General features: G+C 32.0%; 1 protein-coding gene across 11 annotated transcripts in view; it reads right to left on the bottom strand.

Annotated features, from left to right (window-relative positions):
- Positions 1–4,809: 4,809 nt before the first annotated feature.
- The window catches only part of LOC106458691 (cAMP-regulated phosphoprotein 21-like), a 101,607-nt gene continuing 79,651 nt past the window's right edge, over positions 4,810–26,765 (bottom strand). For all 11 annotated transcript variants that reach the window (XM_022384958.1, XM_022384957.1, XM_022384964.1 and 8 more), the window contains 11 exons: positions 24,680–24,826; positions 22,397–22,589; positions 21,083–21,186; positions 19,318–19,456; positions 16,729–16,997; positions 14,303–14,539; positions 13,118–13,304; positions 11,733–12,473; positions 9,594–9,698; positions 6,900–7,103; positions 4,810–5,554 (listed from right to left, as the gene is read on the bottom strand). In XM_022384958.1, the coding sequence (XP_022240666.1) occupies positions 5,256–5,554; positions 6,900–7,103; positions 9,594–9,698; positions 11,733–12,473; positions 13,118–13,304; positions 14,303–14,539; positions 16,729–16,997; positions 19,318–19,456; positions 21,083–21,186; positions 22,397–22,589; positions 24,680–24,826 (2,625 nt within the window). In that variant the 3' untranslated portion in view covers positions 4,810–5,255. The remainder of the gene's footprint in view (positions 5,555–6,899; positions 7,104–9,593; positions 9,699–11,732; positions 12,474–13,117; positions 13,305–14,302; positions 14,540–16,728; positions 16,998–19,317; positions 19,457–21,082; positions 21,187–22,396; positions 22,590–24,679; positions 24,827–26,765) is intronic.

Raw genomic sequence — 26,765 nt, 5'->3', positions numbered from 1 at the left:
AAAATTTGCAGTAAATATCCTTAAATTTGCAGTAAATACCCTTAAAAATTTGCAGTAAATATCCTTAAATTTGCAGTAAATACCCTTAAAAATTTGCAGTAAATATCCTTAAATTTGCAGTAAATACCCTTAAAAATTTGCAGTAAATACCCTTAAATTTCCAGTAAAAACCCTTAAAAATTTGCAGTAAATACCCTTAAATTTCCAGTAAAAACCCTTAATTTTGCAGTAAAATATTTGCAGTAAATACCCTTGCATGTACCAAATTACGCACCTGCGCGCGCATGTACGAAAATAGACACCTGCGCGCGCATGTAAAAAAATGAGCACTCTCGCGCGCATGTACGAAAATGGCCACCTGCGCGCGCATGTTCGAAAACGAGCACCTGCGCGTGCATGCACCAAATTACGCGCCTGCGCGCGCATGTACGAAAATGAGCACCTGCGCGTGCATGCACCAAATTACGCACCTGCGCGCGCATGTACGAAAATGGACACCTTCGTGCTCATGTACGAAAATGGACACCTGCGCGCGCATGTACCAAATTACCGCACCTGCGCGCGCATGTACGAAAATGGACACCTGCGCGCGCATGTACCAAATTACGCACCTGCGCGCGCATGTTCGAAAATGATCACCTGCGCGCGCATGTACGAAAATGGGCACCTGCGCGCGCATGTACGAAAATGGACACCTGCGCGCGTATGTATGAAAATGGGCACCTGCGCGCGCATGTACGAAAATGATCACCTGCGCGTGCATGTACGAAAATGGACACCTGCGCGCGCATGTACGAAAATGATCACCTGCGCGTGCATGTACCAAATTACGCACCTGCGCGCGCATGTACCAAATTACGCACCTGCGCGCGCATGTACGAGAATGGACACCTGCGTGCGCATGTACGAAAATGGACACCTGCTCGCGCATGTACGAAAAATACCCTGGTGGCACAGTATACCAAGAATTGACGTGTATGGCTTTTGATAGCATGCAATTTGAATAATAAATAAATTAAGAATACATTGTGTATTTTTCCCTATGGGCCCAAACATCATTCACAATAACAATTGTTGTTTCTTAAATATATTTCTAAAAATAAAGTGACTCTTCAGCCTTATACAACTACTTAAGAATACTTTAGTAGTTTAACAATGAATTTATTTTTGTAAACCAGTGTAGCTCTTAGAATCTATGGGAAAGGTGTAGAGTAGGAATGTAATAAACTGATTTTACATAATTGCTTTAATGATGGAGACCACTGTTAACATCTCACTTGTAACTGAATAGCAAATTACTTCAGACAAATATTTTCTCTTGGTGTAATGGATGTACATATAGCAGAAAGGTTGAGACTTAAATATATAATTAAGATATATTTTGCTAAACACAATTAAAAGTTATTTATTGAATCCATTAACAGCTTCCATTTAAAACGCATGTTTGCATCATTTTGACGCTTCAGTAAATCGTGTACAGTAAAATTTTGTATTTTAGTAATTTGACTTAAAAATTACACAAGCCCCATATTTTTAATGTAGCATATACCCTTTATATAGTGTTATCTAGCTTTTGGCCTTTTTTAAAACAGAAAACACATTGTCATACTATGTTTTTTTGGATGAAAATATATTGAAATACTTACAGTGACATATTGTATAACATTACTACTAACTTGTATATTATAAAAATACAAATGAAATGTCTTGTATTCCTTAAAACTTCCACAAACATGACTGAATGCTCCAAAAAATGGGTCCAGACTCTGATGGAAATGTGAAGTAAAAGTGTTTAAAAAGTGTTAAAAGTATAAAGGTCGATACTAGAAGAAATAATTGTTTGCTTCTGTGTTTTAAGAAAATTAAGTTTAATAACTTATTTCTAAATATTAATAATCTATATACGTATATAATGTATAATAATTGAAAAGTTACTGTATTTTACTAAATACTAGTCTACTAAAACACAGCAAAGACAGGATCACTTTCTAAAGACTAAAGGTCAACTATATATATTATTGGATACGGTTTATTTCCTAATTTTTTATGTTGGTTTCGAGATCGGTCAAATCTGTCGAACCCGTAGAGATTCTTTAGTGAAAATAACAGATAAAATATAAAGTTTTTCGTTAAGAAACGTTTGATAATTATCTGGACATTATAAAGGTTTTGCATGTGAAATCTCAAAATTTTCTGATGCATAAAAATATTTTTAATCTTAAAATGAAAATTACTTTGCATGTTGGATGGGTAACATGTGAAAATAGAAAAAATATGAGAAAAACATTGCTTAACAAATCATAAGAATTAATAAAAAAATTTATATTTTGCGTGTGAAAGCATCGTAATGTTAACTGATAATGTGCCAAATTTCTTTAACATACGCTTACTAATTTAAAAGTTATAGCATGAAAACTATAACAACCACAAAATGGTTACGAAATTGGTCCGATGGACCGAGCCCATGCTGAAAGGGTTAACTCAACAACTAAGCAACAGAATTTTTGTGTCACTTTCAGTCTAAAACAGTTGATTAATATTATAATGGGGAGACCCCAAACAAGTAGATAGAATATTAACCTCTATCAAGACCCAGGTTCAAACCCTGGTCACACCATGGAAATAATCCTTCTCAAGACCTTCCTAAAAATAGCATTAGATTAGCAGACAAAATGCTGATTGTCATTAGTTAATAATAAAGATATTTATAACTAATTACTAATTAGAATTTGATGTTTTCACTGGCTTATTACAAATACCTTTTTCCATATTGCAAACAATAAAAACATAATTGGAATGTTTTGTCTGTTCAACAGCTAATTAAAAAAATCTTTAAAAATGAGTGGTATAACTCAAATCAATAGCTTTTAAGATTTTATCTTACCATCTTCAAATAGTTTTGAAAATCTAAGGAATAAGAAGTTAAAGTCCACATCAATGTTGTGCATTGTCTAATTGATATAAACTTTTTTGTTTTCCTTCAACAAACGTTTCCTCTTGACTGTTAAAAAAAGTAAAAAAAAAAGTCTATTCTTGTGTTATACATCTTCATTTTTATCAATATTCTACGCTATTGCAAAAATTGTGTTTATGTCGGGTGAACTAAATGTTGTCTTAAAAGTTAACTTATTTCAGATTTCATTCAAAGCTATGCGAGATATCTTCACTAGATAAGCTTTTATTTGAGAAGTATAGAGCATAGGGCTGAAAACAAGTACTTATGTCGATCATAGGGCTGAACACAAGAGTTTATATCAGTCATCTTGTGACACTGTCTCGTAGAGCATAGGGCTGAACACAAGAGTTTATGTCAGTTATCTTGTGACATTGTATCCTGGAAAGTGCAACTCTTCTGACACTGAATTAAATCTGATTCTGTCGTACAGTACATCTTAATCTCTTATACTAACACATGATACAGTTTACATTTATCTTCAATCCCTTCTATTAAAAAAGCAGAATCAATGAAAATCCCAACATAAATATTTAGGCATTTCTTGAAAAGCTCAAGCTTCTAACAACAAAATGCAACTTATCACGTAATATGTTTCTTGCATACCACCAAAAATAAGGGTACATTTTAATTGTTGTTCAATAATTTTGTTCTTAAGAGTAGCAAGTAAGTTTAAATTTGGGTTAACATTAAATAACATGGCCATCAGATACAGGAAGCAAGTCTGTCTAACTCTGGGTTAACAAGCAATAGCTTGGTTCTGTGAGGCAGTAAAAGTCAAATTTTAGTTTGATGTTTAATATATAGCTTGGCCCTCAGAGGCAGCAAGCATATCAGGTCTAAGTCTGGATTGACATTCAGTAACATGGTTCTAAGAGTCAGGTCTGAGTAATCCTATACCTTGTGATTAGTTCATCAAACAAACTTCAGTTCTTTGTTAGATACATATATATATATATATATGACTCATCAAAATGCTACATTAAAAACCATTAATTTATTGTTTCCACAAATAATGTGTCAAAAATTAAAACTGTTTCAAGTAGGCAATAATATTTTACTGTTTACTATCATGAAAAAGTAGTACCAATAAGTCCATCAATAAACACCTATATGGTGCTTTCAAACTTGTGTAAATGGAATACCACTTACAATATTTTTCTTATTCTGCAACCAGGGGGGCACTACATAAAGAAATAGCTTGAATTAGCAAAATGTACATAATAAATGATTGATTGCCATTCTTTCAAAACTATTTAGTTTTAGTATACCATAAATAGTTTACAATAAGCTTAATCAAGAATTGTTTTCTTAATAAGCACAAAGCTACACAATGAGTTATCTATGCTGTGACCACAACAGGTGTGTTATAAGCCTTCATACTTACTACTGAGCCATTGAGCATTTAGTATTACATCTTTAATATATTAAAGTATCCCCCAAAGCAGGTATTAATACTTTTTTTATGCAGTTCTTCCTATAGTTATGGGTTATGAAACATACACCCCTCAAATTATTACTAAAATGATAAAAGTATATATTAAAATAAAGTGAACACTGGATAGCATAATTGGCATTCTTGTGTTTAAAATATTTTTATGACCAGTGCTTTATACGTTCAGCTATGATGATTGAAAAACCTAACTTTACAGATGGTAGAGTACTAGACTAGTCATAATATCTATAAAAATTCTGTAAATGTAAGCAAGCTGCATTGGTTAGTGTTCCTAAAAACTTCTGACCCTTTGCTTTCTTTTCTGCAGTGTTAAAAAGTATTAACCATTTATGCATAACATTAAATTTTTGTTTTCTTTTATTTAATTATGTGAATCATAACAACAGACTGAGACTAGGAATTGACATAATTTAACATTTTAATTTATTTTTCTTCCAACATCACTGATTCTTATCAAAACAGTGGAAAAAAACAACAACTTCATTTCTGGATATCATTCAACAAACCATATTAGCTTCCAAGTTCTGTACCAAATCCATGATGCTACTGCAGAACAACAACAAGACCAACAGATGGTTCAAAGTCACAGAAACTAAACTTCTGTTACAAGACAGGAGGCTGCAGCAAATGACGAACAATGGGCTTTCCAACCGTTGACACGTTTCTAGCTTCTGCTCACTGAATAGTCAAGAAACATCTTTTCCTCCTGGAGAGGACAGGAAAATTCAAAACTGCTTTATGAAACATGATAAAGAAGAGAAGTTTCATATTCTACCACTATGCAGGTATCAAATGGTTCACTTAAAAAAATAGTTTGTATGGAATATTGTAAACATAATTCCAGGGTTAACTTAAAGTCTTGAAGCTACTTCTCTTCTCACGTTGCTGAGGAGGAGGCCGCAACTGAAACTTGCTTGTTTTGATTTTTAGCAGGGCAGTTTGGGCTGCTGTATTAGATTCAAATATTGCCAATACCCGATATTTAGTCTTGGTGATATTATCATTCCCCAATGGCCTTGATTTACTACTGTCATTACAAACAAACTCTATCTTGGCCCCTAGTGCAGTCACTGGCTCTAAATATCTTTCTATATCATAACGTTTCATTCCATCTGGCAGACCTTCTACTTCAAGAAACTGTGAACCTTGATAAAAAAAAAGATTAAATATATATCTTTATAAATATACATAAATGCAGCACTATAGAATAAAGAATAAATCAAAAACATGATTAACAAAAATGTTATGATTTAAAATTAGCTTGTTTAACTCCCTTACATCTGTTAATGCACTTACATAACTTTTTACTCATATCAGCTGGGTGGTGAAGGATGTATATCTGTAAGTGAATATAAATCTTTAAATGTCTTTTATGATTCTTCTACTCTATCAGTTAAGTGGTGAATGGCATAGGTTGGTTGGTGTGGTTTATGGTTTTTTTTTTACTCCTTCAGCCTGTTGTTTTAGATGCTTTAAAAGTATTGGTAAACCAGAAATTAATGATCATCCTCCTAATTGTTAAAAAATTCTACTATAAACTAACATTGTCTGTCTTCGTAAAAATGAGGTTAATGTTTAAAAATGTTCACTTACTGGGATTTTGTGCAATTTAATATTTATTTGTCTGTAAATAAATGTTTTTTTTGTTTCCACAAACCTACAGTTATTCTTAGAACTTATGAATGAAAGCAAAAAAAAAATATATGTCAATCACACTACATCTGCCATATCCAATACCAACGAGGCCTTTCGTTCAATACCAGGACTCATCAGGCTGCCTAGGATATCACAGGCATAGTACTGGTCTAGGTGCTTATTATATATATATATTGAACTTTCATAAACAATGACTGCTATAGTGTGAACCAAATTAAGTAAGTAAACTGTAATTATTATCAATTTAATGATTAACAAATCAGATCTTTAGGGTAAGATTAATAACGTAATCTTATTTTGTTATACAAGGACCTTTTCAGATGTATTTGACTGTAACTATGCAATTTATTTTTAATTCATAAAAGTCTCTCACTACAATTTAAGTTCCTCCATACATAAATTATGAGTGAAATGCAACAGTTTTACCTGTTACACTAAATTTAGTTTCTCTATAACACTAGTTCTCAAACTTTGTCAACGTAAGCCTCCCTAAGCCGAATAAAAAAAAATACAGCAACTCCACGTCTCCATAGTTTATGATTTGGGATATTACATGAGAAAACCGTAAGTATGATCTGTTACGGTTGCTAACAACTGCCACCTGACAAGATCAACAACAGTTATTTGGGTTATTTTTAAATCACCAAACCTTTTTTAAAAGTAAAGCTGACACGCAACTTCCACCTCCCATCCCACAGTTTGAAAACAAATTCTCTATAGTTAAAGGGTTGCTGAAACTATGTAATCTACCCGATCTTTCTTGAGTAAAGGGTTGCTGAAACTATGTAATCTACCCGATCTTGTTTGAGTAAAGGATTGTTATTTTAAACTTACTTCCATTGTCAATAACAGACTGTGGATTGTCACTAGAGCCTACACTTCTATTTGAAGATACATTTCCACCTCGACTTCGCTGCCTATGAACTTTGGGTTGTCTGCTTACTGTTGATGTGTGGCTTGAAGCGACGTGAGGGAATCGTACTATAGGATGCGCTGACTGAAACATCAGGGGGTTGACTTGGTGATGCAGAGGCAATCCTATGAGAGAGAAAGGATAATTGTTTACAGAAAGATTAACTTTTCTATTATCTACAAGACATATATACGAGAAGGTTATTAGATTTCCAAGCTATCTCAAGGTAGAATAACAAATGCACATATCAAAAACACTAAAATTTTAGCTTGTCTGACAGAAATTACTAAACCTATGTATTTTTTATTTTATTGTAGGCAATGTCCATTTATGCATTTAAAAGAGTGATCTGATGTAAACAAGCAGATTTCCAAGTTTATCCAATATGCCCAACTTCTATGAAAAATATAAAGCACTGAAACACAGTTCGTTCTAACATTCTAAAAAAACAAAAAAGTTTCCTGAAAAGGCTACAGCTACCTATAATGACAAGAAACTCCAAAAGAAAGGATCACACAGAGTTTTTTAAAACAAAGTTAAGTGCAAGCTGACCTACTTGGTAATTGCAAGGGGACTAGAGAAAGCCAGATGTAAATATTACAGAACCAATTCATGTAACAAAACCTGTAGAACCTAAGGATCATTGATAAGAAGGAACAAGTGTGAGCTGACCTCCTACTTGGTAATTGCAAGGGGACTAGAGAAAGCCACATGTAAAAATTACAGAACCAATTCATGTAACAAAACCTGTAGAACCCAAGGATCATTGCCAAGAAGGGATCATTGTGAGCTGACCTCCTACTTGGTAAATGCAAAGGGACTAGAATAGACCACATGTTAACCCAAGGATCACTGACAAGAAGAAACCACTGTGAGCTGACCTCCTACTTGGTAATTGAAAGGGGACTAGAGTAGGCCACATGTAAAAATCACAGAACCAATCCATGTAACAACCTTTGGAACCCAAGGATCACTGACAAGAAGGAACCACTGTGAGCTGACCTCCTACTTGGTAATTGAAAGGGGACTAGAGTAGACCACATATAAAAATCAAAAACATCCAAGAAAATCAACCTTTCAAATTCAATGGGAATTACTGAGAAACAAAAAAAGAAGTAAGGGAAGAACAATCCATTATCTCCCTCTGTACAAAATACAACAAAAAAATAAAGACTGATGTGCACATTCTAATGGACTGAATATAAGAAAGTTTTTGGTGCCACAATGAATAAGATTGACAGTGTGTAGTACACCCCTATTGGCTAATGCCTGACATAATTTTATGCCATACAATGAACATCTGGAACTGTGTGAAGGTAATTAAAGATAATTTATTTTTCTGTACATGCCACTACAATGCAATCTGCATGAAACATAAGAAGTGAAACTATTTATATTTAAGAAAAGAACACAAGCTATTCTTGTATTGGAAAAGTGATGACTGAATTACATAAATACTTAAATAAATTTAAATTAACAATAAGCCTTCAAGACCAAAGTAAAACTAATATCAAATCTTATTATAATGGACAAAAAAAGTTCACATCTATCTATCAATCTATTTATCTATTTGGAGTTATTTTGACATAATTACAATAGCATTGAATGAAGTTTCATTTGAAAGATAATTTTTCCCTATATGTGTGATCAAAAGACAAATTTTAAATTGCTTTTCAGCTCAGTTGCAGTATACTACTTTGGACAGTTGTGTCACAGACCTCCCATTAATAGGACAAATAGGATTTTCTAGTACGTATCAACAGAGAAGCCATGAACAAAATTATTCAACAGTTTTTTTTATACTATAGTTGGCCCTTCTATCCATGGGACAGACAAACAACCAATGAATTAAATTATTCCCCAGATTTTCTATACTAACTACAAGAAGTCAACAACTCATTTTTATGATTTTTTTTTTAAATTGAGAACAAAAAAAAACACTAGTTATATGGTATAGAATTCTTTATGCAGATGAAATGTGATCTACAGACTGTGATTTATGTGGCATTACATCACATCCAGGCTGATAATAACTTTTTAACAAATCCTATACAGTTTCCAGTAAAAATAAACTGCACCCATTTTCTGCTTCCTCCCAGTGATGACACATTTTTGCTCAATACCAGAGCTCAACAGGTCTACAAGTATTTACATAAACTTACAAAACTCAGTGCTAGCAATTAATACTTAGACTAAAGTAGAAAGAAAGATGTATGAGTACAAATGAGTTTGATTTGTTAGAAACTAAAATATCCCATAACTATTAGATTATATATATTTATTTTGAAACTTAAGCAAGATCAAATGATGAATTCAACAATTAAGTCTCAAGAGTGTATATTTTTTTTTAAAAGCTCAAAAATTAAGGAAGGAAAAATATGTACGAATATGTGATGAGTAGTTTTTTTTGTGATACAAATTATGTTCCTCCTCCAAAAAATGAAATATTTAGAGACTTGTAAAAACAAATTAGTAATTTCTGACTCACGGCTGATGCAAGTTCTTATGAGAATTGAAGTAGAAATTCAAAGCTTTGTCAAACTGCATTACGCTCATTTTTAGGCAACAGATAAATAAAGACAAAAAAAAGCATGATACTAAAATAAATCATGTACCCTGTACAAGTGGAGCTCCTTTTCTGTAAACTGAACTACGAGACACCATTTCTTGATGAAATGGTACAGTCTTATTTACCAAATTTCCATCATGCCGAACAGAACCTTGAAAAGGATTGAAAATTACATACAAGTTTATGCATGCAAAGAAATTATGAGAACTTTTCATTATTCATAAATTATGATATACAGAAATTGCAGTTCTTTTAAACAGTTTTCATTTGCTCTTACATTTTCTGACATCTGATGTTTAATTTCTTTTTAGTCTCTAACCCAATACTGCCTAAATCGCAATGTTCAATCATAAGTCTTTTTCTATCTTCTGGCAAAAAAATTACTTCACATTTTCAAAAATAAATTAAACCATTGTTAGTTTTTTAGTTAGATACACTAAGCTAAATTTGTAAGAATATAAACAAATATTTAGCAAACAATAAGACTCGAATGAACCAGGTATTGTTAAAACATTTTTTTAAAAATTACATCAGATGATAGTACCAGTAACTAAGTTACAAAAATTTTATAATCTCAATTAAAAATCACCTACTCAGCTAACATTCGAAGTTAGCCAACAATAAATGAAGAAGAAATATCTTATATGCACTTAGAAAATACAGCTCTTTAATATTGTAAAACAAATGTACACAGAATTAGTTATGCTTAATTACAGGAAAAAAAAAAAAGGTTACGTTGATAATTATGTGAAACTTTGGACATTTAAAATGTTTATGATTCTAAGCTGATTATGATAATCATAACACTATTATTTTTCTTCTACAAGTGTATAGTTTCCATAAAGCTGAAATAGTTCATGTAACAAATCTTAAAGCTGTAGAATCACCGGGTGTTCATAATATTGGTAACATATTATTATACAAATCATTTTTTCACCTCACTTTAACCCTACTTTTTCTTATATTACAAACATATAATTTCATTACTACTGAGATAATTCAGGTAAAGAATCTTATAACTGTAAAAATCAGCAGATGTCATTAGATTTGTTAATACTATAAAAAGGTGTTTTTCATTTTACTTTAACACTTACTTTTTTTTTTTACTAGTATATACTTTCCTTGATACTGAACTGATTCATGTAACGAGTCTTGGCTCTTTGAAGATGTACAAAATGAAATGGTGTAGAGAAAAATTTTAGCTAAACAGTAATGAGTAAGTTCATTTTAAAAATTGAACTGAAAAATTCCCATCAGCTCTTGTGCTATCAAGTGTGTGGGATTCTGAGATTTAGTAATCTTGAATATACTTTAACTCTTTTAAAGACACCTTTATTTATGATGACTAGTAGATTAAAAATGTACTTCCAGGTCTCCCTGCCCACTTTTAAGAAAAAAATGTGTGTAACATGCAATTACACATTTTTATAGGCTCACTGGCCAGAAAAATATAAGCTTTTCTTAGAGGATTTCTGACTAATTTCTTTGGTACAAACCCAAATTTTCCAACCTGAACTACTCATAACATCAGAATATTATTGGGACCAAAGAGTATACTTTTCAATCTATCAGGCTTTGGTTAGAGGGCTTGTTTACCATTACAGTGGAAAACATTATTCTCCAAAGTCCTGTTTTTAACATATTTAAAAACAAAACAAAAATATATATAAACGTGTGAATCAGATTTGAAAAATAGAAGTTTATAGGACATTTTCACATACACACAATAAAAAACAAGATCACTTTCAAAATACATGCTGTAATAGGTTTTTATAGGTTCATAGGGAGGCTGTACTTCACTTAATCCAACTGTGATTATATTAAATTCAAATTGCATGTACATATATATGAAAATATGTAGCTAAATGTGATACTTCACTGCAACTAGATTTCAAGAAAATAACTGAGCCAGTTCGTGTTAACTTAAGTGAGCCAGTTCATGATAACTTAAGTGAGCCAGTTTGTGTTAACTTAAAAGACTAGTTAGCCAATTCATGGTAACTTAAGTGAGCCAGTTCATGGTAACTTAAGTGAGCCAGTTCATGGTAACTTAAAAGACTAGACTTGGTTTTTTCTACACCATCACATAATAAAAAAACAATGTTAATTAAGTCCAGCAGTTCTTTCCACATACAATTTTAAAGACTGGCTTTACAGCACAATATATATAGAATGTCTTTTGTACCTAAGTTTTGTTCAGACTGCTCCCTACAACCAGTTTCCACAGATTTGCTATTAAGTGTGTTGGAAAGGCCTTTACCAAAATTTGGTTGAGAGGAGGGGTATTGAAGAGGAAAAACTCCTTGTGGAGGTGGGGTATTGTTTCTGGCACTCCTGCCAACAGGAAATCCTGGGCGAAATGATGCAAAAGTAGACAAAAAGCTAGAGGCAAATCCTGCACAGGAAGAAAGATTAGATGAGTTTGGAGTTAAGCCTGTGGGAGTAGGAGGATGAATTTGTGATTGTGGAGACAAAACTGTGTATCCCATGAGGGGAACAGAGGGAACTGGAGTCCCATGAGACCCATTCTGAGAAGGTGGAGTTTGAGGACGAAAATTTGAAAACTGTGGAAAACCCCCTCCACCTGAAAACTGTGGCAATGGAGACTGGCTAACTGGAGTAGCAGATCCATTAGGTGTTACCATACAGAAGGGCATGGTGCCAACAGGAGAGGGCACTGGCAAAGGAGTCATGAACTCTGGGCTCTGACTAGCTTGAGTAGTGGTCCCACTTGGCATACTAGTAACAAGCATACTACCATATGGATATATATGACAAGGATGAGTAGCAGAAGGACATGAAGAGGCAGTGGTGATTGTCACTGTTGAACTGCCACCGTGTCTAGATGTGAAGTTTGGAGTTCCACCAACACCAGCATTGTTGCATGTGATGTTGAAACCTGGGTAATGTCCAACAAAATGCTGGCCTAAAGAGTAAGAAAATTTTATAAATACACAAACCCTTGTCAGGAAACTATGACAAAACTTTACCACAATCAGTATCATAACAAGTAACATAACTAGGCTCCAAAAAGCAGTGGATATCAATTTAGAAATACAGATAATACTTAGAAGAAAAGATAATAATATATAATCAACATAAATAATGTTAATGACAGAGCATAAATTTCAATATTTTACAATCGAAGTAACATTTAATTGAAAATAACATCAAATTAATAACAAGGGTGTTAAGTGACTGGAAATATTATCACAGAACATAACCCTAAAACATACAAATATTACAATACCCAAAATTGTCAAATTTTGTTGAATATTTAAAAATATATCATTTTAATTATATCAAAGCTACTTTTATACAAATATAGCATCTTGAAATACTTGTACCAACTGTCTCTTTTGGTTTTCTTTTACAGATGATTAAAAAACTTTATGTTACAACAACTATATACCACAATTCACAGTTTCTAAGTGAAGAACAAAGGTGTGTTAAGTTTTTCTTGATAGCTTGAAAAAAATCAAACAAACATGGGCTTATATTTTTTTTTTCCTCCAGAAACATTACTTTGCATAGATCAGATAACTACAGTAATAATTTTTACTGATATACCAGGTATCAGTGAACCTGTAGTCTGATGCCCCATCACCTCTCCAAATGGCTGGTGAGCATTTCCCATACTCTCAATACCTGGTGACAAAGTCTGTTGTGGACCAGATGGAATCATGGATGGTGAAGCACAAACATATTTAACCGAGGCTCCTGATGGTTGCTGCACGAAGTACAAAGGTGCTTGAAGCTGAAGTAGAAATGTTACAATTATTCTATTCCTGCTATATCACTAGGAACTAGAACTATTGAAATGAACTCCCATTCTTTTTAAGTGTAAATTACAAAATTACCAAATTAAATTGTGATACCACAGTTGAGCAACAGATTACATTTTCAGTAAAGGCCAGCAAGTTGTTGGAATGTTCAGAGGTATGAAACTGATACTGTGAAAGATTGAGGCCTTTAAATCAAAACAAGTATGAAATAAATTTCACATCTATTAGCATTCCAATAGCGTGCCCAACAAAAAGAAATTCTGTCATTAACTGTGAAAGACACCCTTAATGCTTTACTTGTTGAAGTCTGAATTTAAAATCAGTTGACCAATCAAGTTTTCAAACTATTCATTATCAGTCAACTCAACAACAACAAAGAAAAAACCAGCAATATTACTATAGTGTTCAATACAATTTAAAAAAAGAATAAATTTCTAAAATTAAACAAATGCCACTTTTTAAATCCAGTCAAGAAAATAGAATCTAGAAATAACTCATTCTGCATCTATTAGGGCTTTCACTACAACAGTAAATATCACTAAAAGCATGAGTAATGCAATATTTTATGAAAACTATTGTTAGATGCATTGGTAAAAAAGATATATATATATACAGCCCCTAAACTTTGGACCGATACTATGAAATTACAAAAATGATAATATATTTTTTATATATAATTTGGTGTATTTAAACAAAATAAAAATAAAAACAACATTGACCAGATTTTTGATTTTGGCCAAAGGAATTTTTTCATGATTTGCTTAAACAAGTTCTTGAAATGAATATAAAACAAACGAAAATTGGCCAAATTGTTCAATATTAATTACTCAATACAATGAAGCATCATGCCTGTATGCAATTATGAAGAACTGAAATATATTATTCAAATGAACTAGATTTAAAAAAATATAACTGCTGTGTTAAATGTACAGAAAAAATGATACAGACAGATATACAGTCTCAAACCTACCTGTTGTTGTTGGTTGTGTAAATTTATAGGGTTTGGAAGTTTGGAAGCTTGGACAAGGTAATTCTGTAGGCCTAAAGAAGTGGGTGGTGGTGCATCTATTCCAGGGTTTCCACCTAGTGGGTTTGCAGGGCCTGGTTCAGACACATGCATTTGACTTGGTGGCCGAAAATGGGCAAAACTTAGATTTGACATTTGTGCTGTTAAGTCTTGTATCTTGATAGCACCAAAGTCCTGAGACTTTTAAAGATAACAGAAAAAGCAAGACTTACTACTACACACCATCAAGGTGATATAATACTGACATTCTTATTATAAAGTTACAAAAGCCTTTCAGAAATAGAAATATCCTACGAACAGTATATATTTTGAGTGATGACTGTAAACAAAATGTTTCTGTAACAGGAAATGATTATATGGGTTTAGTAAAAGATACTTAGATCTGTTACATTGTCAGATATTCCATGTCATAAAGTAGTGTTACATCCTTATGTGCATTTATAAGCAAATCGTAGTAATGCTTAATACAAAATAATGTCTATGAATAGAAAGCATGATATCCTTTTACTCATCATAATTTCAAAACAACATATTATAAGAAGCTTAAACTTAACACTTAAGTTTATATTGCACAAGCAAAAGAACCCATTCCCAGTGACAGGAAAAGTTTAATTTAATCTATCAACTTACATTATTTCATGGACTTTGAAAAGGCTAATTTGTTGCACTTTTATACCGCTTACTGTGAAAAGTATTGTTGAGCATTTCAGTCATGCTAAAAATCGCTCAACAATTACATACAGTAAATCTGCATTTTTATTCTTTAAGTTGCATCACATTTTGAAATGTGAATGATAGTGTGATTAATTCCTAACAATTGAATGTAGAATATCCTGCTTGCAAAATAAAATTTGGCATCAACATTATTTATGTTCACCAGTCATTTCAAAAGTGAACGTTGAGCTTTGCCTGCGTGCACATCTTTTCAAACGGGAGACTGACAAACATTTGGACAGACACCATGGTTTGCAATATATATAAGATTAGTTCCAAGGTCTGTACAGACATACAGGGGTTGTGCAAAAAATTTGAAACACACAGTGTTAGTAGCTTAATAATGTATGGTTCCATCTTTGGTTGTTAGAACTGCTTTAATTCTTTACAGCAGATCATCCTGCATGTTCCTGAAAAGTATGTTGAGGATTTTTTCTCCGAGGATATAAGATACAACTTAACATGAAGCCCACACATGATTTTTCAACCACGGGTACATATACCTGATGAAACTTGTAGAATAATTACCATGTTTTAATAATCCGCTGATAGTCTTTTTTTTGAAAAGCGTGGGCTATCTGCACTAAAATTTTGGTTCTAATTTACAAAAAAAAAAAAAAAAAATCAAAGAAGGTAATGTAAAATACATTAGAAAGTAGAAAATAAAATACCTTCCAAAGAAGTTTTTCTTTCTGTAACCAAGAAGTTTTGCACGTTGGATCACTAACACACTATTAACTGGGCTCATACAATCTGTTGGAAATCAGTTATGTGACGCTAACATGAAATGGAGCTTACATGTAGTTAAATAATATATATCACCTGTCGATGAGGTTATTGGGGTAACAAATTAATCAGTTAGCTGAAGATCTAGCCTATTTAATATCTGATGTTTTTATGTAATTGTCCAATCCCTGTACATTTGCAAGAGTTGCAAGAAAGCTAAGTTTTTTTTTTTTAATAACATTAATAATACAAAAGTACAGAGAGACTACTTAGGTAGGTCACAAGAGTAAAGAACAATTTTGTTATCATCTTAATTACCAAGGTTTTTACATGAACATATATTTGAATGAGGTACGAAAACTTTAAAACTTCATATACAACTAGAAAGGTTAAAGAAAATTCTTCCAAGCTTCTATATCAGGGAGAGATAATTTTTTGTGGAGGCAGGTTTCTACAGACTAGAGAAGTTGAATTTAAAAAAACCTTTTTTTAAAACCATATTGACTAGAAGATTTGGTAAACAAAATTCTTGGGTGTATGGTCGAGTTTAATTCAAGATTCAGTGTTTTTTTTTAACATTACTGTAAACATTAGAGTGGTAACATAACTTATTTGCAGATATATTTAAGTTGGTAATTCAATTACATCATCATCATCAGAGGCCTTCTAAACATACTTTATCTCCATCTATCTCAGTAAACAGACTATTGTTATAGTGAGAATTTATTATAACTTTAGAAAAATAAAACTGTCAAATGTTTCATTCTACTTATTAAACAAACTAAATATTATTATTCTAATCTGACACACAAATCAAAAATAAACTAAAAAAACAAAGCTTTTGAAGTGAATTGTCTATAAAAACTTAATTTTGAAGTGGTTGATTAGCTAAGCAAAATGTCCAAAAAATAAAAATACCAAAGGATTACCATATTTAGAGGCCTGTGGTCTGGAATCACCTGTCCTGCAGATGGTGGAGGTTGATGCATCTGCTGAGGAATATAAGGTATGTACACAAAAGCAGGGCTTGGAGAAAACACTGTAACCTGTTGCTGTACATGTGACAAGGTTGAGGAAGGATGTGACGGTCCATGCTGGTTGCTAATATTTGATGGTGTTACCGTCATGTGCTGACTCCCAGGTAGAGAAGCCGAATTAAGTCTGTACATGGATCCATCAGGATTGATATAGGGAGTTCCTGAAATGCACCACGTCATTGCATGTTAGAAACTAATGTCTTAGTAAACAACCATTCAAATATAGATTAATAAATTCAGAAGCTACTTTGTGCTAGAAAAATACGCTACTTACTGAATGGGCTTATGTAATGAAAAAACTGTTAAAGAACAATGTATGAAATGCGTTAAGAAACAGATAAGAACTGTTTGATAACAATTTTAGTTATATAACCAGGTTAAATTTTACATCAGAAGAAAAAACAAAGGAAGCTAATAGAAACTTTATTGCAAGAATTCCTAGCCACCAAATCTTGGCAAGTCAGCTGTAATAAACTTTGTTTAACAGGAAAAATGAAAAACTTTCAGGATTTGCCCTTTCTTAAATCACCGTGAAAGTCTACAAACAGTACAAGTCAGTGGAAACAAACAAAAAAAAAACTAATGGACAAAACTGTTTGAAAGTTTACATGAACATCCTACAGATAATGTAGATTCTGTAAAATATCTTATCTTTATTTGATATTTGTATGAATTCTCATCTTTGGAAATGATTTTTTTTAAGAAACAGTTAAAAATGCTTGCCTTTGTTGCAGAGTTCAGTAGCTAATTTTTGCCTTCCTACATTGTTGAATTAAAAGTTTTCCAGTAAAGTAATGCAAAAAACTACAAGCTTTTATTTCATTTTGATTTAAAAAACACTGCATACAGTTTCACTATGTTTATAATTAATGATTTACAACAATAATAATTTTTGTACTATAGCAAAATTAGAAGCAAGCCAAACTGTTTAAATTGTCAACCAGAAGGCCTCACTACCATATTATTTAATAAGTTTTAAACCTGTTTCATATTCATCTGTACATTTTTTTTTACACTTTTTTTAATTATTTTCTTCACCCATTCAAAAAGTTTATTAGGCCTATAAAATCTAATGTAAATATGGCTTAACAAACAGTGGCATCAATGGCAAAACAAAACTTGATATGGTCGAATACACAATTATCTAACAAAGCTTAACAATTCTCGACTCATTCTTCTTCTACAAAAGAACATGTCTTTTAATATCATACAGCAATATTACAATTCAAATGAAGTATAAAACGATAAAGCAAGCTTATTACAAGCTTTGGAAATAAAATCAGGTATGTAATTGTGTCAGAAATTGTTCACAAACATCCTTTCTTCAAGCAACATTAACACCAAGCTAAGCTTTTCTCACTTTTACCATCTCTAAGCCTCCATAATATTAGGGCATAATACAAAAGTACTTTAAAAAGTTAATACTGTACACAGATGTTCATGAAATTTTAGGATTGGAACTAGCTGATCCTCAGTTGAAAAAAGGTTGGGAACCAAACACGCGTGTTTTCTTATAGCAAAGCCACATTGGGCTATCTGCTGTGTCCACTGAAGGGAATCGAACCCCTGATCCTAGCGTGGTAAATCCAAAGACTTACCAACGTCCCATCAGGGGATGGTTGGAAACTTTACACTAGCCTATGACTTCTTACGGTTGAGATATAGGCAATATATATAATATAATGACATCTGAGGTTATGAAACAGTGATTGGTTACAATCATTAAAACTACACCTGAACTGAAGTTAAAAGGTTCAAATTGGTACAGTTTTGTTCAAACTTATTTAAACCTTCCTTCTAGAGGCCATGAGTGTCATATTACACTCAGAAAAATTAAGGAAATTCAGAAGCTAATACTTTTGTTTGGAATGCATTGAAACCATCCTAAAATCAAAATTTATGTATAAATCACATTGATAAATCTTTGTTTTTTTTACTGAATAAGTTTCAAATGTAAAATATTAAAAAAAATGTGGAAGAATAACTATAAGCAAATTTTCTATAAATTTTTTAATTCAATGGTGCAATTTTAACTTTGAGAAACAAGTGCACACTACCAGAGATCACAAGATTAAGCATACTGATTAAGAATATGTACAAATCTTAAGCTTATTGACTGAGATGATGAACATTCATTTACCATACTGAGTGAGAACTAGCTGAGAACACCAACTAATCTATCATTTATCAACTTGTTTTATCACTTACAGTAAAGACATTCTTTTTTATGTTTTTACACATCTTTCTAAAGCAATTTTCGAACCCTAGCCATTCCATCTAGCAGAACAGAGCAAGCAATTGATGAGTAAGAATGACTTAGAAGGTATCCTAGCTCCACCAAGCTAGCAAAATAGGTCAGGAATTTGAAAAATGAGAATGATTTTGAAGATACAAAGTTACAGATTTCATATCTGCAATGTTTGGAAGTAAAGACACTGAAATTGGAAAACTTTTAAATTGTTATTGTGATGAAACACTTACCAAGTTGTGGGTTTATAATCACAGAGCCAAGAGGTAAATGATCAACACTAGGTATTGCCCACATGGTAGGCTGACTAGGATATGGCACCATGGAGTCAGAAGGTCCATTGGGATTGGTCCAAGTTAAGTGACTGGATATCTAAGAACAGTAAAATAAGTACAATGTAATTTCTTTTACCAAAGTTATATCTATCATTGACCTTGAAATAACCCTCAGTTGTTAAGAGTTTCTGTTCACTTCAACCATTCCTTCTGCTTTAGTACCAGACATTTATAGGAAACCTAACCTAAGGTAAAGAAGAAGCACATGCCTCACTACTTTGGCCACACACAAAAAAAAGAGCAAGATGTATAAACTTTTGGTCTTTCACTTTTTCAAAATGCTATTTATTTTATTTTCACCATATCCACTTTTATTATAAATTAGGCACAGTTTTATCTATAGTTTAAATACACCAAATATAAAAATATTACCACAAATACCAAAACTAAGATCTTAAACACAAGTTATTATATGCCATGGAAAAATTTTATTTGCTGATTAGACAGATGCACAGGAGAGTGATTTTTTGAGCCTTTGACATTAATTTCTGGGTGAGAGGTCCTGATGGAAAACAAATCTCTGGTGCTTTTAATTTTGTGTAAATTGTGTATCATAGCTTCATATAAAAACAACTTAAGATTAATATCCTAGCTAAGTAACACACTACCAGTCAAAATATATTCATGTGTAATGTTACAAATGTCTCAATAACACAAGCCTGTGAATTTAAACTTCATAAAAGTTGTTTTGGTTTTAATAACAGATTTTCCATAAATCAGCTATGCAGATTTTGAAAATAATATTCATTTTTTTTCTATCACGTAAACATTTTTTACAAATTGGGAAGAAAAAACTTTTACTTAGATCAAATTATTATTTTGTTTACCACAATGAACATCTTTTATTATTATGTTTGTTATTTTTGGGTTCTTGAATGATCAATAAGACTTATGTTGAGATTAATGTAGAGAAATCTATAGCCAGTGGTTGTTAACATTTTAGGCATAACAAAATGGGACCCGATTTCAACGAAAATGATTCACTTATGTAAAAGTACACATGATGTTTTGTGAAAAATTTGTACGTGATGGAGAAAAATGGATATAATTTTCGGATTCAGCGTACAGGAATTACTGTAGAAAATGTAAACATTTCAAGACAATAAAACCATCACAGGCCTGTGTTATTATAGCAAATACAGTTTAGTTTAGTGGATGGCAAATCTTAGATGGACCAACATAACAGTGAGCCTCATTACATTTACAGTACTGACAGTAGAATGAAGCCATTGGTTCTTTAAAATGTATATATCCAGTTGAAATGATGATATAAAACAACAAGCACCAATACTCACGACATTTCTACTGGTTAAATGGACTATACACAGAGTCATAATATTTAAAACTTTAGAATATGAGTAAAATTGAAATGTAACTATTAGCAAGCTCAAAAACAAACTGATGTAAATGTAATCCATAACTTATACAAAATATAAACAATCCAGCATAAGAAGACAATACATTTTAGTTACTGGCTTTCAGCTAATAGTAAAAAACAGAAAAATTTTTAAATGTCTATTTTTCTGGAGAACAACCAATTTAAAAGCATTTTAACATTAAAAACACTGTCCGTCAAGCCGTCTCCAAGCATTATTAAAAACACTGTGTGTTTCTTTACAATAAATCGCAAACTAACAAAAACTAAAGGAGCAAATTTATTTACCTGGTTGGTGGGAGATGTAGAAGTTTGTACAGTTACATATGGGAGAGTTAGGTTGACTTGGCTAGGAAAAGCTGACTTTGAAGTAACTGGTACATTTACAGATTCTAAAATGTTATAAACAAATCATCAATACTTTTAAACTATAGAGAATAATATGATTAATGCTAGCTTATGGTTATTATGAATGTTTCTAAGAAAGTAAAAAACATCAGCATAGGGGGGCAAAAATCCTTAAAACTATCATGCATACAAGTGCCATTTCTCTGCTACCAATATTTTGGTACATTTTCCAGAAATACTGAGTATTGGATATCTAACTTTCAAAACAAATTTTACAGTTCTATATTAATGACCGAAACAGCAGCCATTACAGTTAAAAAGGAAAGATGTTGGAACACCATGATTTTTCTAATATTATAAACCTGCTACCAATAAATAAATGCTATAAGATATGGAAAAGTAAAAGCAACTAAAGTGATAACACTTAAAAAAGAGAAAAAAAACACGTTTTTAAAATTATCACTTTTTACTACTTCTCAGGCAAACAGTATTCATTAAGCTTAGCTGTTCAACAGCAAAAAGCAATGAATAAGTACAACAAAAAATACCATGAAACGTGGGAAAACTAAGTGATAGCATAAATCATAAAATAATTAAATATTAGGCTTAGCTGCTGGAAACATAGCAAAAAGCATTAAACAAACAAAAGTTTTTGTTGTTTTTTTAAAGATATGTGTAGTCATTTATTATTATTATTACTTATTGTTGGATGCCACCAATAAAAAAAAAAGAATGGCAGCAGCACATTTATAGTGTACACTATTTTCATTCCAACTATACCACTTTGCTGTTTCTAAGCAGCAAGTTTCAACTGCTATACACTATTTTTTAAAATATTTTGGATTAGCTCTTATCCATTTATAAATTAAAGTCATATAATTCAAAAGTTGTGTCATGATCTAACTCTCATATCAGTTGTTGTGAAACTTTTCAATGATATAACAAAGTTTGTCTTTGCAATGTTAACTAGTACAAAAAAACCTTGGGCAGAAAAACATATTGTGTAAACTTTTACAATCTTTATGAATATTAATATTACAGTAATATTAATATAAGCTGTTCCATGTCCCTCATCCCATGTATCATATAGAGCAGATACTGTAGTCCATTTTTCACTAAAGTTGCAGAAATACCCATAGTTACAGAAGTGTAAAGATGGTGTACTACTAACGTGGCACCAAATACAAACTCAAGTAAAGTTTTATAAGACATTATACCTCATACAGTGATCAAGTACCTTAAAATGTATCTCACCTGACTTAAGTAATCTAGAAGAGGATTTCTTGTCAACTGGACAATCTCTTGTGAGAACAGATATCCCACCAAAACTACTAGCCTTTGTTACAGCTGGTTTGACTTCCTTAACTGAACAGATCATATCTTTCGTCTCAGATTCGGACTTTAACAATGAGATGTTTGGTGTCTTAATGGAACACTGGTTATTTCCCTGAAAATTCAACTTGCCATATACTACATCCATTCATTTCAAGTTTCTAACTCAAGCTTACTTACAAATATAAACATAACAAAACGTTAAGTGAAGTGTGGGAATTCTCCTCAGCAAATTATATTTTTAAAACTTCAAAAGTACAGAGGTATTTCAGTGGGTTAATATACAGTAACTGTACTTTAATTGAACTACCCAAATTCTACTATACATCTTCTAAAATCTACAGCTACATACAAATTAAAACCATTCTTTAATACGCATTATCCACATGGAATGAAAAGGACAGTTGTGACACACTATGTCACAAATGCTATCTTATTTGGATTTTAAAATACCTAGTTTCAAGTATACTTACAGCTGTATCAGACTGATCAAAAACCATGAAGTGACTTTAATATTATAACTTTAGTTTTTCAAACATAATGTAACAAATGCATTTTTATTCATAAAAATTGTTTCATTAACAAGGCGTGTAATGCATAAAAAAAAACATGAAAGTGAGTTTAAGTTTACTGACAAGTAGGATGCTCAAATTGGAACTTCACTCATTATTGCATGAAATGTATCAAAGTATCTTATTCAAAATGTAATTAAACTTTGTGAAGATGGATTTAATTTTAAGTCATTCAACATTAATCTTTAGCACTTTAGTGTAAAATGCTAGTACATCACTTCACAACATAACATTACTTTTTACAACAAATGGGCAAACTTAACTGGAAAGGAAGATAATAAGCTCCACAAGCTGTTTAATCCTTTACCTCATTGTTTGAAAATACTTGCATTGTCCATCTAAAATTCCAGCCACTCCTAATTTAGTGATATTTTGTGCATAATTCATCCTTAACTGAGGCACATTTACATGAACAAATTTCAAGAAGTGTCAAGTCTATGAGAGTTTTGGTATCAAATATTCAACTCTTCAAAAATAAAAAATTACAATTCTATGGAAACAATGACTTTGAAATTAGTACTCTACTATTTAAGTGGTAAACATAAATTTACTTTTCACGGCAGTAGTGCAATAGTTTTATTTATTTTAATTGTTCAGTTGTTTGAAATATTTCTGATAATTTTTTTACATTACTAAAAATAAACTGTCAAACTTGTGTCATAATTTTAAGTTTGCTCTATGCTTTCCACTTACTGTTTAGTAGCTAATAATATGCAGTAGCTAAAAAATGCAAAAAAGAACATGTCACTAAACTAATAACACAACTCACATAAAAAAAAAAGTATAGAAGTAGCAACACCAGTTACTTATAACCTAAACTACCACCCGCAGACCCAACAAACACACATACATCATGATGCATATTACTTTAGTACAAAAGCTAATCTATCTCACCAAGTAACAACAATAACTTACAACTGTTATAAATATAACAGACTACTGGTATTGCATTTCATAAAAAAAACAAGGATTTTGTATTTCTTCTTCTAACTGACATTCATGTAATGTTTATTTATGTTATCAAGTTTTAGTGTGCCGTAGATTCACAAGAGAGATATATTTAATGATAAGTTTAAACCTAACTTAACCATTATTTCTAATTAGCACCAATATAGATTTCTTAACATCTTGTACATACATCTCTGTGAAAGACTGAAGAAATTTTAGTTTGTTTTTATAATTTTTGTAAAAAGCTAAAAGAGGGCTAACTGCACAGAGCTGTCCTTAATTTTGAACTGATAGACTAGAGAGGTGGCAGCTAATCAAAGGCACCTGCCATCAATTCTTGGGGTTAGTTTTGCCTGACTGAATAGTGGGATTTGACCATTATTCTTACAGCATAATCACAGCCCAAGGTGATGAGCAATGAGATGTGAACCATGAATCTTCAGATTCACAGTCAAGGTGTGCTAATTATTAAGCCAAGCTCCAGCCTAAGGCAATTTTAGCAAGAGCAACCATACAAACCACATAATATATTTCACTTGAAAACCGGATGCAATATAAACATCCCTTAAATATTTCAACAATTTCAATTATAAACCTCAATGATCAATTGCTTATATCCTATATATATATATATATATATATAATAAGAAAGAAAATAACTTCTTTCTTTTTTGACAATTCTTACCTCAGATTCAAAGCTTCCTCCTACTTTGATTCCTTGTTGGTTAGGCCTTCCTGAGCTATCAGAGTCTGTACTGCTCCACGGTCTAGGTTCGCATGTCCACCTTATATCTTCCTGGCTTGAACTCTGCAGACCTTCTCCAATGTCTTCCTGTTATAATAAATTCACATTAGTTCCAAACTACTAATAAAATCTACATATAAACAAATACCCAACAAAAAATATTCATGTTTCCCTGTCCTCAGAGTGAGCACTTGTATCAATCCATAAAGTAAATGCAAGTCAAAAGCCCCCTCATTTTTCCCCACTCATTCTGTATGACTCACGAAGAATATTTCACCCTCCCAAGATTCTTGGATTGTCAAGGGATCTTAATACAAACAGTGGATTAATTTTTTTTCTGACACCTTAAGACTCCTCGAAGCAAGCACTAGATCTTAACCACTCTGTTTTTTCCAAAAATCAGTAAAAAACTTATAGTACATTCTGATACAGTAAATAAAAGTAGCAGACTTCTTTGTCAACATACAGTAATAGCTTTTACTTCTACTACGACTGGCTAATGTTTTATACTTCAATGACTTTCTGAATAAGCTTACAGTGCACCACGAGTTACTTTATCCTTCAAAGAATTTCTGATTTAAACTATAGGTTTGGAAAAGTATGTGTTTGCTTAATGTTGTATCATTATCAACTTTAAACAACTGAACACATCTCCAGAAGATTTTATTTATAAATTACCATATGATTTCACTCCACCATTTAGAAATTATAAATTGATTAAATTACATTTTCTAAACAGCATTACAGTTTTATTAATCCATGAACTTATAAAATACAACAGGGTTTGAATAGCACAACAAATTTATGTAAAACTCCCCTTGTGTTTAACAGCTATAGTGTAAACACTAATACAATTTTTTTTTAGCAGCACCTATTTTTAGGTTCCCATTGATTCTGAGGGATGGTTGTCTTGGATACCTCCATTGAACAGTTTCTTTTTGGCCATTATGATAAAACCCGAGACACTGCTTGTAAAAAACAACCTATTCTTTTCAATGGAAAAATGCTATTACAAATTATAGATCATGAAGGCATATATTAATCTGAAGATGAATATCACTTAGTGATCACATTACAAAGTTGCTCAAGCATGCTTACAACAGCCGTTTCTCTCAGACAACTGGTTAGATAATTTTTCTGCATATGCAAAAATCTAGCTAATAAAACAATCTAATCAGAATCTAAACAATCTAAGTTAGATACTTCATATAGAGCTAGGGAGGAGTTTGTTTGTTGTTAAGCACAAAGCTACATTTATGGATTATCTGTGCTGTGCCTATCACAGGTATCAAAACCCAATTTTTAGCATTACAAGCCCTCGGATTTAACTCTGAGCCACATTAGGCAGCTATGAATGAAACGTATATTACAATCAGAGAACCGTACTTTGGATAGTGTGTGTACATTCAGTAGAAAATACTATTTTAAAGTTCTTTTACATAGCTGAAAAGTTTGAAATCAGAACAATCTGTGTACTTTCAGCGATTTTAAAAATTAGATTCAGCACTTAGAAAACTTAGATCTGCCTCTGAAATATAATTTTATCATATCTAATTAGATTAGCAAAATAACTTACAACATCACAAAAAAAGCTTTTTTCTATCTTATTGCAGTTTCAAAGTTAGTAATTGCAAGTTTATCAGCAAATTAAAAAGCAGTGATGATAACAGGCTAAGAAATAACCCAACAGAAAAACTATTAACTCAAACTATACTGAACATGACATTCTGACAATACATGATGTTCCAAAACTCAGTTGCCACTGTAATATGAAAAAAATCAACATTGCTTTTCTTGTTTCTTTGCAAATGTTTTAGATACTAGCACTGAGTATTGTTGAATGTGTGATGGTGATCTGGACTGAAACTCTTCAGTACTGTATCAATTTTAAGAGCAGACATTCTGAGCATATTCCATGAACATGTATAGAGATTCAGCCTATTGCAACCAAATTTTGGGATAACCTGCACATATTAATCCTTTCCAGATGGGTCATGGGTGAAAAGCCATGTCATCGCGTTTGATG

This window comes from Limulus polyphemus, unplaced genomic scaffold (genome assembly GCF_000517525.1).
Source record: "Limulus polyphemus unplaced genomic scaffold, Limulus_polyphemus-2.1.2 Scaffold501, whole genome shotgun sequence".
NCBI lineage: Eukaryota > Metazoa > Arthropoda > Merostomata > Xiphosura > Limulidae > Limulus > Limulus polyphemus.
Note: the sequence above shows the minus strand (reverse complement) of the source record. Positions and strands in the feature narration are given on the sequence as shown.